This window comes from Oratosquilla oratoria, chromosome 41 (assembly GCF_046742065.1).
Source record: "Oratosquilla oratoria isolate Oo_2021 chromosome 41, ASM4674206v1, whole genome shotgun sequence".
Taxonomy (NCBI): domain Eukaryota; kingdom Metazoa; phylum Arthropoda; class Malacostraca; order Stomatopoda; family Squillidae; genus Oratosquilla; species Oratosquilla oratoria.
The window spans coordinates 28,905,883-28,920,226 of record NC_134817.1 but is presented as its reverse complement, the minus strand read 5'-3'; the positions used below and the strand labels follow the sequence as shown (position 1 = coordinate 28,920,226).

The window sequence follows — 14,344 nt, the reverse complement described above, 5'->3', positions numbered from 1 at the left end:
GCTCCCCTTCCCGTAAAATACAACTAGGTAAATACACACACACACACACACACACATTATCACCTGGCAAGTTTACCTGCAAAACTGGGTCTTTCCACTACATAAAAAAATTGAATTGCCCCAAGGTCAAGGATAAAATTATGGTTTAGAGAATACAAAGATAAAAATCCAAGCTGGTTTCTAGATCTGTATTCAAATAATGCGAAGAGAAAAATCGTTGGGCTAAGCGACGGAAGTAAAGGACATACACATTCCGTCCACCGGAATCGTAAAACTGTGGTGGCGTCGTACGACCAAAAGTAGGCGGAGTCCGGCGGCCCGTACGACCAAATGTAGGCGGAGTCCGGCGGCCGTACGGCGGAGCTCAGGGCCTGTCTAGCCTACTTCCGGCGCCTTGTGGCCGGAATATGTATGGGAGCGTCGGACGGCTTCAGTCTCATACTAACTCACCGAGAGATAACATAACAGTGCAACAAAATGACAGCCACATCAGCAGATAAAGAGTTTTGGACTGAGTTTATTGAATTATACAAAGAACACCCATGTCTGTGGAAAGTAAAATCCAAGGATTACACTGACAAAGGGAAAAGAAATTGTGCTTATGATGTATTAGTAGCAAAACTGAGAGAAAAGGAGCGATCAGCCACAAGAGACACCGTGGCCAGAAAAATAAACAACCTGAGAAGCTCATACAGAAAAGAACTGAAGAAAGTGAAAACATCAAAAAAGTCTGGTGCTGCTGCGGAGAATGTTTACATTCCTGCATTGTGGTACTTTGACCTGCTGCATTTCATAAAGGATCATGGGATGGTTAGATCATCTGTTTTTGATATAAATGAGGTCAGTGAAACACGGTACCTGTCCACTTAGTGATATATTTAATTAAATTAGATTTTTTATAGTTGAGGAAACCATATGCTTAGAAATCTTAATTAAACTTAGAAATATGCTAGGCAGCAATTCGTGAAACCCATTGTCGTAAAAACAGTAGGTCCATAGAATTCCGTGATGTAAGCCTAAACATTTTGGTTTAAGTTATAGTGTGTAACTTTCTTAAAGAAACGACAGGGTAATAAATAAAACTGACAGATCTCATGGTCTGAGATGAGTGGTGAGGTCATGGGAACAAGTTAAAAGTAGGATGTCAAGAAATATAATTTTCAATACACATGCATTAACTCTTGGAATTGCCATGAACCTAATACGGCTCAAACCAAATCAATTAGCGATTTCAAAGCCATGTATTATAGTTGGAGAAAATAAGAGACAAGATGTCACAAGTTAACTTTCTTTCCTTTACATTACAAATAGGTACGGATAGGTAAAACCTTGAATAATAACAATAAAAATAATTAGAAATACATTGTAATAGAATCCAGTCTGATGAAGGATACATTTGGTATCGACTTCAATTTAAGCCAAGGGTTATATAAATTAGGTAATTTTATCATTAACAGTGATGACCCAAACACCTGCAGACCAGAAGCAGAAATTGTAGGTTACGGGGAGATATTTCCCGACGAATCAAACATTCCCGTTTTTTTTTTTGTTTTTTTTATGTGCTCGTCCTAATTGGCGAAAAAATATAAAGGGTGTTCCAAAACTATACTTCACATTACAACATTATATATTTTAATACCCATTGAGGATATCAAAACTCGGTTTATATATACTGAAAGCTTATGCTTTCACGTTTTTGTACAATAAATATGAAAACAAAAGTGCAAGAAATTATTTTTTAAAGGTGTTCAATGCCTGCACCTTGGATGACACATTTCCAAACGATAATCCATTTCTTGCCAAAGGCCACCTAGCATAGCGTTGTCGATGGTTGCCAAGCAATCTGTTATTCGAGTCCTCATGTCACCCACGTCTCTGGGAAGGGGAGGTACATCACCAAGCCTTTCAAATACCCTCAGAGGAAGAAGTCGCATGGAGTGAAATCTGGAGATCTCGGGGACCATTGCAGGAGCACGCGATCTGGCACTTTTGTATTCATATTTCTTGTATAGAAACATGAAATTATAAACTTCTAGAATATATATATATATATATATATATATATATATATATATATATATATATATATATAGATTTTTGTTGTCCTCAGTAGTTATTAAGATATAAAAAATGTCTAAATGTGACATATATATATATATATTATATATATATATATATATATATATATATATATATATATATGTATATATATACGACGTAATTGGAGTAGGAAACACAGGAGTCTTAGTCTGAGTTCATTCCTGACTAGTTTCGCAGGTATGTTTTTTCAAAAGCATACCTGCGAAACTAGTCAGGCATAAACTCAGACTCCTGTGTCTCCTACTCCAATTACGTCAAGCTGTTAGAATGTCTCAACAATATATATATATATATATATATATATATATATATATGTGTGTGTGTGTGTGTGTCTGTATTTTTAAGTACAATTTTGAAATAAAAATGGCACAAATAGACTTTTCGTAATAATTTTATTTTTACATGAAAGCCGGTACTGTAATCTACTTTTGAACATGATTACGGAATCATCTGACCGTGTTTAAGTTTGTGAATATTTGAAATGCCTCCGACTATGAAATACGCGCTGTGATTCGTTTTCGTACTGCTAAAGGCGTGAAAGCGGCCGGAATTCATCGTCAGATCAGTGAAGTGTATGGAGAAAACATTGAGTGATGGGATGGTGCGGAAATGGGTGAGAGCTTTTAAAGATGACAGTACAAATGTGCATGATGAGGAACGAAGTGGACCTTCACTCATTACTGATGGTTTGGTGCACATTTGTACGGCCACATCACTCCTGCAAACTTCTCTATCTCGTCTCTCCACATGTCTGGCCTCCCTCTTCCACGCTTCCTATCTCGCGGCGTCCACTCAGTAACACACTTGCTCCATCACTCATCAGTCGTTCGCACCAACTTACCTGCCCAATTCCACTTCCTTTCGTTTACCGCCTCCACAATATCTTTCACTCTAGTCTGCACTCTCACCTAACTTGCTCTCTTTCGGTCTCTCAGCGTTATTCCCATCGTTGATCTCTCCATTCTCCTCTGTGCAGTCCTTAGCTTTGTTTCCATCGCCTTCGTCAGTTTCCAAGTCTCACACCCGTAGATTATTGCTGGCAGAATGCATTGATTGTAAACTTTACGTTTCAAACATAAAGGTAGAGTGCCTCTCAGTATTTTATTATACTTACCAAACACTTTCCAACCAGTTATAATATGTCTTTTTATTTCATTATCATGATCTTTCGTCACTTTCACCATCTGGCCTAAATAAATATACTCTTCAACTTCTTCAAGACTCTCACCATCGAATATAATTTCTTTACGTTGAACTTTCATGTTGAACATTACTTTGGTTTTACTCTTATTCCTTTTAAACCTACTTTGAGACTTTCCTTGTTCAGATCACCCAGCATATCTTGCAAGTCTTCTGCTTTTTCTGAAATAAGAATAATGTCATCTGCAAATCTTAGGTGGTTCAAATATTCGCTATTAATCTGTAAACCTCTCCCTTCCCAACTCAACTTTTTGAAAATCTCTTCCAAACAAGCTGTAAATAGTTTGGGTGAAATGGTATCGTCTTGCCATACTCCTTTCTCGATCTTGATCTTTCTGTATCTTTATGTAGTCGAATTATAACTGTACCTTTCGCATAAATCTTTTCTAAAACACTTACGATCTGTTCATTTGTACCCTGATTGTGTAACGAGTTTAGTACTGCTATTTGTTCTACCGAGTCAAAGGCCTTCTCGTAATCTATAAAAGCTAAACAGAGGTATATTGTATTATGTCGTTTTCTCGATTAGTTGGTTCATCGCCTGCAAATGGTCTAGAATTGAATATCCGTTCCTAAAGCCTGCCTGTTCTCTCGGTTTCCATCTAAAACTTGACGTAGTCTACATGTAAGGATCTTGGAAAATATTTTATATACATTTGATAGCAAACTAATCGGTCAATAGTTACTAAGGTCCTGGTCTCCTTTTTTTATGAAGCAAAATCACTATAGCATTGCACCACGATTCAGGAACGTTTTCTTGACGTAAGCACTGTGTGTACAACTGAGCTAACTTAATATGAACTTCTTTCCCTGCGTCTTTCAAGAGATTTATCGATATACCATCTACCCCAGATGCTTTTACTCGTTTCATATTTTTAGAGCAAATTCTACTTCTTCCTTTGTAATCTTTGGTACACTACTGTCTACAGATGAATTTATTGACTCAACTACGATCTTCGACTAGTAAAGCTCTTGGTAAAATTCTTCTACTCTTTTTACCATTCTGTCTCCGCAGCTAATGATTTCTCCATTTTCAGCTTTCAAATATATCATTTGGTGTCTTCCTAATGCACGTCTGCGCTCGGTCCCTTTAATACTTTTACCTTTCCGAATAGTTTTCTCTATTTCATCCATGTTTTTCTTTCTTTTCTCTGATCTCTGCCTTTAGTTGATAACCTTGTTTAGTTCTACTCTTTCTATTTCGTCTTTCCTGCTTTTAATCTGCATGGTCTTTCTTCCTTTAATTGGGTCATTTGTATTTTTTTGAGTATTTGTTTCTTTGATACTTTTTCTACTTCCTACTTTCTCTGCTGATTCCCTAATGATATTCACTAAATTCAAATTCATATCTTCGACGGTGTCCTCGTTGGATCTTAGAATTTCGATTCTATTTTTAATTTCTAACTGAAATTTGTTATTATTATCCTTAACCTTTGCAAGGCTGATCTTCTTTCTTAAAACTAGTTTATTTCCCTCGGCTCTGAAATTGAATCTAGCTGTGCAACCTACCATTCTATGGTCAATACCTATGTTGACTTTATTTATTACCGTAACATTGCTAACGCTCTTGTTCTCATCTCCTAATATGAAGTCTACTTCGTTCTTTGTTGTTCTATTTGGACTTCTTCGGGTCCATTTACGACCTACACGCTTTTGGAAGAAAGTGTTGATTATCCTTATGTTGTAGTTCTCTGCAAAATTGACTAACATCTCGCCTCTGTCATTTCTTTCACCTACTCCAAACTTCCCAGTGGACGTCTCATCTCCCATCCTCTTCCCCACTTTAGCATTAAAGTCACCTATTACCAACGTGTACTACCTTTTTCTTGATCCATTACCTGATTTAAATCATCATGGAAGGATTGAATTTCATCGTCTGAACTCTGTTAAGTTGGTGCATAAACCTGAACTATTTCTAGAGTGTACCTTTTACACAGCCTAATCACAATCCAAGCTACCCTGTCTGATAATCTACTGAACTTGACTACGTTACCAGCAACTTCTCTGTTTATCAAGAATCCTACTCCACTAGATCTTTCTTTGTCCTTAGCTCTATAGTAGAACAGGTGGTGACCATCTTGTAATTGCATCAGCTTTTCTCCCGCTCTTCTGACTTCGCTCAGTCCTACGATGTCCCACTTGATGTTGTCTAGATCTTCCATTAAACTCTCCAGCCTGTGGTCTTCTGAGAGATTTCTTACGTTGCAAGTATAGATCTCAATTTTCTTAATTTTGTTTAATGTCCAAGACTTGGATCTGCTTAGACAGTGCTTAATCACATTCGGTGGCACACTGCCCGTAAGCACACGAGGCAATGCAGTTGGACTTTTAGGAGATGATGATCCAACAGGAACACCCGGTTTTGTTTTGGTTGTGCCATTCATATTTGCTATGAAGGGGGATTGCCAGTAATCTCTCTTGCCAACTGGTTTCTGGTGAGATATTCCTCTGGTGTCACCTTATTCATTATATTCGGTGAAGCCCTATATCTATAGGGTGTCCAATGGTCCACGCCGTCATTATGACGGTACCCCATATATCTATGAGGAATTTCCCTGTTCGTCATCAAGGACGTGCCAGTTAGCAATGGGTCCTGCGACTGTGCGTGTGAGCTGCTCTTTTTCTGATCTTTCTTACAAAACCTGTTCGATATTGGTGACCCTGCAGATTTCCTCTCTATCGACATAGCTTTTGTAATCATTATGATTGTCAAGCCTATCCACCACGTAGGTGTCAACTCTCGGATAGTATATATATATATATATATATATATATATATATATATATATATATATATATATATATATATATAATATATATATATTATACGTGTGTATATATATATGTATATATATATATATATATATATGTGTGTGTGTGTGTGTGTGTGTGTGTGTGTGTGTGTGTGCGCGCGCGCGTGTATTGGAGTTATCAGTGACATGGATATGATGTACTCTTGAATACATGTATATATATTAGATATGACATGTATATACGATTATTACCAGTATATCTAATCTAACTCCTTGCTATGCTAGTGTCAGAATATAGACAAGCAATATAGAGGTCAAAATATGGTTAACATTGAATGCATGTCTAGCTAGAATAAACAGGTTTTACTGCACAGTTGCATAGGCTTCCCTCACACGAAAGCCAGAAAACTTGCTCGCCAACTGAACTGACCGAGCGTTCACACAAACCTTCGCTCAGTTTGACTGTGGCCGTTGGTGGAAGAAGATTACACATTCTGTCAAAAGAAATGACTCCAAAACAAGACCACCAAACATTCTGGGGTGAATTTATTAACTTATACAAACAACATGAATGTTTGTGGAGAATAGGAAGTAAAGATTATTCAAACAGAAAGAAAAAAAAAGTTGCTTATGCCTTACTTGTGGATAAACTGAGGGAGAGGGACAGCTCAGCGGACAGAGAAACTGTGACTAAGAAGATAAATTCCATTAGATGCGCATTCAGTAAAGAATACAAAAAGGTTCTGAAATCTGTTAAAAACGATATTGGGACAGATGGCATATATAAACCTAGCTTGTGGTACTATGACCACCTACTATTTCTCAAGGATGAACAGTTGCCTAAAACTTCGATTAATGGCAGTCACGTGAGTATGCGTAAATATAATCATACTGTAAAACTACCTGCGGAAGATTAGACTTACTCGGTTTCTCTGACTGAAATAATTTCCAAAAGTATATTTTTTCATGAAAATATAGTACTAACTTCATTGAATTTTCGTATATTTTTACTTTTAATTTATATGAATTTCTCCGAAAAGGTAATTGAGATGAGCAGGTCTCAACATTGTACTGTATATCTACCAATCTCTCAAGAGAGGTAGCCAAAGATACAGAAAAAATAGGCCTAGTCCAGGGATGTAAGCTGTCATCATTTGTCGAACAATGATGAATCCAATGGAAAACGAATGTTTACCACCAAAAGCTTCCGTGCAAGACCACCTTTTCCATATCACGGTTTTTTTTTTTATTGTCTTTACCATTCATAGATTGCCTTTTTCCACCTCGCCATCTACGTTTCATATCCATACAGCAATGTGTTTGCTCTTCATTACTACCCATATATTGATAAATCCAATGGGCATATAAACACCGTTGTCCCTTCGTTTTTTCAACTACTTGTATGCAGTACTTTTTCGTCCAACCTAGTATTTGATATTCACATTTAAATAATGTACCATGTGCTTTTTTCCATCAGATTTGATATCTGAACATTTACTTGTCATCTCTATATTTTGCCCAGCTTAGTTTTTAGTTAATCATTAGTTATATATCTTTTCCCAAACCAATTTACCGATAATGGTGTAGTGTGCAGAATGGGGAGGCTACAAGCTCATCAAGGGATGTTAGAAGGCAGTAATTGTTGGAGTATTCAATTGTCAGTTCACATAGTTCAATATAGATGAACATCTAAGTGAACAAAGTGTTTACGCAATATTTTATGTTTTCATTTTTATTTATACACCACGCTTATGGTGAAACATTTATATCAAAGTTTTGCACTACAGATTAATTATAGAAATTGAATTGTTTATTTAATTTCTTTGTTTAAAAATGGAAATTGTACGTTCAATGGCCCTGCATATCTTTTGTGACTACTTGAAATTATCATAGAAATTACGTTTTACAGTTTATTTCACCGGTTTTATACAACGGAGTTCTAAATGAGTTTGAATATAAATTACTGTTGCAATCATTAAGACCATTTTAACATCATGGTTTATCTTATTCATTTTTCAGGAATCTACCTCGCATCCAGATCTAGTTCTTCCTTCCACTGACGACGAAATGGGTGGATTTCCACAGTCTCCCGTAAGCGATATTCCTCCCGAACAGCATCATCCACCACGAAGGATGAAAGCGCCTCGCCAGACTGGACCGAACCCCAATCCTGATACCATATTATCCTTGATCGAGAAACGCCTCCGGACTTCACGGCAGGAGGACGAGTTCGACATCTACGGAAAAATCGTGGCAACAAAACTGAGGAAGCTTCCTGGCAATATGCAGATTTATGCCGAGAAGCTAATTAACGACATCCTTTTCCAAGCTCAGATTGGGACTCTTAATACTGATGTTTTGCATTAGCCGTTTTATTATCATTATTCTTTACGGAGACGAGCATAATGGCCTGGATATAGTAATCCTTGGTACTGAAGGTTCGATCCCTTTCCCTGCCGAGTAGGTGCTACGGAAAACAGCACTGCTAAGCGGTATCCAATATAAATATAAATGGACCGCGCACTACGGATTTCCATTTTATATTAATTCGGTTGAGTAATTCAATTTGATATTTGACAGCAGGTAAAATGGCCTTACTTCTTTGTATCCTCTTCACAAAAGTGGCGCCATCCTTACGCTAGACCGTCCGGGTCAGCTAGAACGCTCTTGGTGCCCATGGAAGGTGATCGACAGTTTCTTGGGACCAGTGAAGGTAATTGGTTATAGGATGACTATGCGTCTTTGGTATGTGAATGTTTATTTTGTACACATAGATAGCCCAGACAGGTTCATTGGTGTTACAAATGTGTGAAGTCATATTAAAACTGTTTTAGATATTTATATTTTTCACCTCCACAGTCGTTCGTGTTTCATGTGCATTTAGTTTTGTTGAATATAGACATAATATATTTTTTACATTTATGTCTCGTTAGAGTGAAAATAATCAAAGTAATTTGAATCTGTGTAACAACTCGAATGTTGTCACTGATACACCAGTGAATGGTACGAATATCGTAATTCCCAAGCCTCACCGACAAGCATAGGTTGCCCCTATCTGTTAAGCCACGTCCACACGGTCGAGATGTGCCTGGCAGGGCAAAGTCTGCAGTCTATGCCCGCGTAAGATGTCCACACAGCTGTCTGTGGTGGTTGGAGGACAGTCGGACGCCAGCAGTTGTTGTGAGCGAGAGGTTCATTACGGTAAGATCACCATGGTGCGCTCCATACTTCGAAAGAAGATAGCACTATATTCTATCATAAATGGTGCCTGCATTAAAAAGATAGACTGCAGACTTTGCCCTGTCAGGCACAGCTCGACCGTGTGGACGTGGCTTTACTTGTATGCATTTTGTAAAAAATGTTTTTGCAGTGACGAGGTTTTGTTTACGTTAATGGTTGTGCAGTTGCGTTTAGCCCGTGGTATGCCTTCAATCTGTGAAGAAATTACCGAGAAGGGGAATCCAGACACCTCTATGCCCCCATTTACTAGCCTTTTACATGGTGGCGGCATTCTTGTTTCCCACAACAGGACCAAATAATAACAGCAGTTTAGTAAAATCAGATTTATATATGATTATAGTGAAGAAAGGTTTCGTTTTTAGGCAAATGGAAAAAAAAGGCTTGGGTTTGTCAGTTTTGAACCTGATCAATAATGTAGAATTTAATATTTGTACACGTTTCTATTTTGAGCGTCTTTACAATAAAGCTTATTTTTGTAAACACTTGTATTAATGCAACTGCAGGGAGAAGGGTAAATGGTTGAATATAGGTCCTCCGAAAATTGTGATGTGTATAACATTGCCCGCGTAAGATGTCCACACAGCTGTCTGTGGTGGTTGGAGGGTAGTCGGACGCCAGCAGTTGTTGTGAGCGAGTGGTTTATTACGGTAAGATCACCATGGTGCGCTCCATACTTCGAAAGAAGATAGCACTATATTCTATCATAAATAGTGCCTGCATTAAAAAGAAAAACAAGAGACCACAGAGACGTGTCTGGTGCCGGGAGTGGTTGCAGAGACGTGAAAGAATGGGTAGCTCTGTGACAATCCTACGTGAATTGCATGACCGTGTGGACGTGGCTTAACGTACTCTGGATGGTTAAAAATGAACGTTAATGGTTTTGTGGCTTCCATGAGGAGCTCAAACAGCCTATTTAGGTTGACAACCAGTAAATAATGAATAACCAACAGACCATATTATGTATATAAAGCAATCAAGGCTGCTTTTCTTAAAGCCACGTCCACACGGTCGAGCACTGCCCGCCCGGCACGAGGGCTTTGCTCGACAACGGGCAATTTCATCGGGCAAACCATCAAACTGTCCGTTCCCGGCACCATTTGCGGGCAGTGGATGGATGGAGGGCTGACATTGCTGCCAAACGCACGAGGTGAGGTGCGAGCAAAGTTTGCAAACCCGCTCAGTACAGACCGCCAATTAATCGCTCGCTCAATCGCCCAATGGCAAAAGCCCTCTTTTATACACTACTATCTTTTTATTTCCTTAAGCCACGTCCACACGGTCGAGCAGTGTCCGTCGGGCACGAAGGCTTTGCCCTTGTACGAGCAGTTTCAGCGGGCAAACCATCAAACTGTCCGCTCCCGGCGCCAATAGAGGGCAGTGGATGGAGGTCTTCCGTCACTGCCAAACGCACGAGGTAAGGTGTAGGCAGATCCACTGACTACCACGTTATTAGTACACCATGTCCACACCGAGTGCATTGTGTCAAGTGAAAATGTCCCTCTAATTACGAATTTCTGATATCGATCTAAATCGGACCGGAACCCCCTGTTACACCACTCCGGCCCCTGATTGGCTGGGTGGTGACGTCACAACAGAGACGACTGATCCGCTAAGAGCGCCTGCGAACGAAGCGAGCACGCCCGAAGGGTCGAGCCCCAGCGTAGAGGGGTCGGGCGCAGCCCGTTGCTCGTATTGTAGTCAATTAACAACTGCCAGCAGTTGGAATCTCTCGGAGCAGTCGCTGATTTAACAGTCATATACAGCGATGCCCAAATTTTCCGAAGGCACTTGATACCATAGTCGTCGAGCCTCAAGTCTGCATTCATTGTTCTTTCACAGTCGTTCAGCAGGATTGGGAGCACAGTCGATTTGGATCTTACTCCTGCATAAATACCCATTATGTACAGCACTACCAAGTTAAGAGAATATTTCCAAGACATTGATGTCTCAGTCACATGCATGGGCAGATTGATCTATATCATCCAGTATGCCCTTTACTTACCTGATCTTTACTTACCAGGAAACCTCGAAACTCGGCAATCTGCCTCCACGTACAGCGATTTAAAAGCCACAACCAAGACCTACAATTATTCCGTAGGGAGTACAGCATCATCGTTAGGTTCCTTGGGATACGCAATTTTTTGCACGCCGAAACAGTAATTTGGTGGTACTCCAGGGAGGTAAGATCAACTTCAGATGGGTGTCTGGAAATTACCAGCACACGCGGGATCGTGATGAATATTTTTATTAAAAAAATACAAATCAATAGAATAACATAAACACTCTAAGAAACTTTCAGTAATTTTACGGTACTATACCGGCGGCTGAGGATTCCATCTACCGTAAAAAATTACGGTCACACCGATTTTTTTTTACGGTGAACGAATTTTTTTTTTACAGTATAATACCTATATGTGGCATATATGTCTGAGGAAAGCTACCTAATTAAAGGCAGTCTTCAAGTGATATATTCTCTTACAAGCATTAAAAAAAATAAACTAAACTGAACTGGCTAGCTGGCAATGGGCACATACACTCTTAGCACTTGAAGTATAAGACTAACAAATGAAAATATGTTCATTCCAAAGAAAATTTAACATACTTTTTAAACTGGTAGCCTAGCTTATAGTAAAAATAAACTTACATAACACAAAGAGCATTGTAGGTATTGTGCTTGAGACCCATTACCATTATTCTACTGAAGCCAATACAAGAATTTATTCATAACCTCGCTGACTGTTAAAATGATAAAAATACTGTTGTATAAAGCAATTTAGGAATACTCAAACTCGGGACCAGATTGTTCCTCAGGGGGTCAGGCAATCTATTTGTTGGTCCATAACTTGATTTTTTTTTATTACTGCAGTAGTGCTGGGCAAATACCGCTAATTTCAATATCGAAATTATTGGTGAACAATACAGCTACCGAAATTACCGACAGTTTACCGGTAAAAGACTCATGAGGTAGTAGTGACGCCACAAGTTCGAGTCGAGTTCGAAAAATCAATGTTTTTGTCCTTTAATAAGCTATATCTCTGGTTCTATTTTACAAAGGGAAAAGGTCATACTTTAATTGGTGCTACTATGGTATGCTATCTAGTATCTACCGCGCGAGTGAATGGAGGGTAGTGGTGGGCAGCTACCGGTGAACCTTAATGATAACTTACCGGCAAAATTCTGCTACCGGTAAAGCTTCGTTAATCGATAACTCGATAAGTTATATCATAACACTCAGAGAGCGGTAACTTCGGTAAGCACGTCTCGGCTTGGTGGTACTGAGTGACACTCGGTACCACCAAGCCGAGACGTGCTTACCGAAGTTACCGCTCTCTGAATGTTATGGTATAGCTTATCGAGTTATCGGTTAACGAAGCTTTAACGGTAGCAGAATGTTTGCCGGTAAGCTATCGTTCATGTTGTTGGATAAAACCTGTAACTTTACCGGTAGCTGCCTACCACAACCACCTCCAAACATGAACCCATGCATGCAGACACGAACGGAAATGTATACACCACACCCACCCTCAGACACCCTCCATTGGAGGGTGTCCGAGGGTGATGTGGTGTATACATTTTCGTTCACTCAGTACCACCAAGCCGAGACGTGCTTACCGAAGTTACCGCTCTCTGAGTGTTATGGTATAGCTTATCGAAGCTTTACCGGTAGCAGAATTTTTGTCGGTAAGCTATCATTAAGTTTGTTGCCGATAAAACCGGTAATTTCACCGGTAGCTGCCCACCACTATACTGCAGCTTCTTCACTGTCAGAATCTTCAGCAATTCTCTTTATTTTGTACTGCCCACGCCTCTCAGTCTCCGCTCTAGCAACCAGCTGGTTGAGAACAGAATCATATCCTCTGCCAATTCTGGTGCCAGCCACTTCATCTTTGAGGCATGGGAAGATGTCAATCACTTTTTTAGCAATAACTTCCATGTGGCACCGATAAGGCTTTGGGTGCACCTGCAGCACTTTGGCCACCACATGTCTGACAATGGCCCTCCTATCTCTGGGAGACAGCTCTGCACTTCCACCATGCTTCAGCACTCTATGAACTGCCCTCCTGACCCCCTTTGGCCTGTCTTCCATGTCCTCAAATGTCAGCTCAACAGTTGAGGGCCATGTTGCACAGTGAGCACTTGGGGATGGTGACTGGCTGTCAGGAACAATGGACCGCAAGGGGGTGTGAGGTGTCAGTTGTAGGGGACTGCTTGCTTCACTGACAACTTGAGGGTTATCATCCACTGTAAAATATAACAAATTAATTTAATTAAACTGACCAGGTTCTGCCCAATGTGGATGGTCCTGATGGCCCATTCATGGCATTCATTTGATTTCTCACTTTTCCCAAAATGCTGTTTAAGGGACTTCAATTTCCAATACACATTCTAAGCACAGATTTCTATTTTAAAAAGGCCAGGAAGTGTACTCACTTTGTTTACTGCTACTTACAGAAAATATATCTTACTGGCTTAATTCTGTCTTGATGTTTTCATGTTGAAATAATGATGGATGTCTGTGAACCCATTTCCAGGGAAAAGGATTTTTTTTTTTTTTTTTTTTTTTTTTGCTTGTCAACCCAAGTTGAATTTCCTACAGACACAAACATACCACTTGAATTGTCCTGGGCTGTCCATGTCTCCATGAGGGCTCTGGCCTTTATAGGCTTCAGTGCTGCATGAAGGTCGATGTCTTTTATAAGCCTCAACTCATCAGCTCTATCCACTCCAACATCCTCCAGGCACTTCATCACTTCTTCTAGCTTGTGTTCAAGCTTAAGTTTCACCAGCCCGGACAAGACTAGGTCTTTCACTTCATCCATGTTTAAAACTGATACAGCCACTGGAAAATGACAGTATGTAGTCCAGAAACAGCTACACACCACCAAATGCAAGATATGAGATGTATATATATTATTATTAAAAAAAAAAAAAAAAAAAAAAAAAAAAAATCAATTCAAATCTGTTTGGAAGAGGTATATTTGATAAGCTTAGCACAACTGGCACATGTTAAGAGTTTATGAAATAAAGAAAATTCTGACAAGTATGTAAAG

The 14,344-nt window shown here is 39.4% G+C and overlaps 1 protein-coding gene across 2 annotated transcripts; it reads left to right on the top strand.

Annotated features, from left to right (window-relative positions):
- Window positions 1-302: 302 nt before the first annotated feature.
- LOC143021096 (uncharacterized) lies at window positions 303-12,356 on the top strand. Of its 2 annotated transcripts, none has more exons than XM_076178377.1 (2): window positions 303-840; window positions 8,073-12,356. In XM_076178377.1, the coding sequence occupies exons 1-2, from the start codon at window positions 478-480 to the stop codon at window positions 8,418-8,420; spliced, it is 711 nt and encodes a 236-aa protein (XP_076034492.1). In that variant the 5' UTR covers window positions 303-477; the 3' UTR covers window positions 8,421-12,356. The 2 variants fall into 2 exon arrangements, with proteins under 2 accessions (XP_076034492.1, XP_076034493.1); XM_076178378.1 differs by lacking the exon at window positions 303-840 and adding an exon at window positions 6,329-6,919.
- Window positions 12,357-14,344: the final 1,988 nt, after the last annotated feature.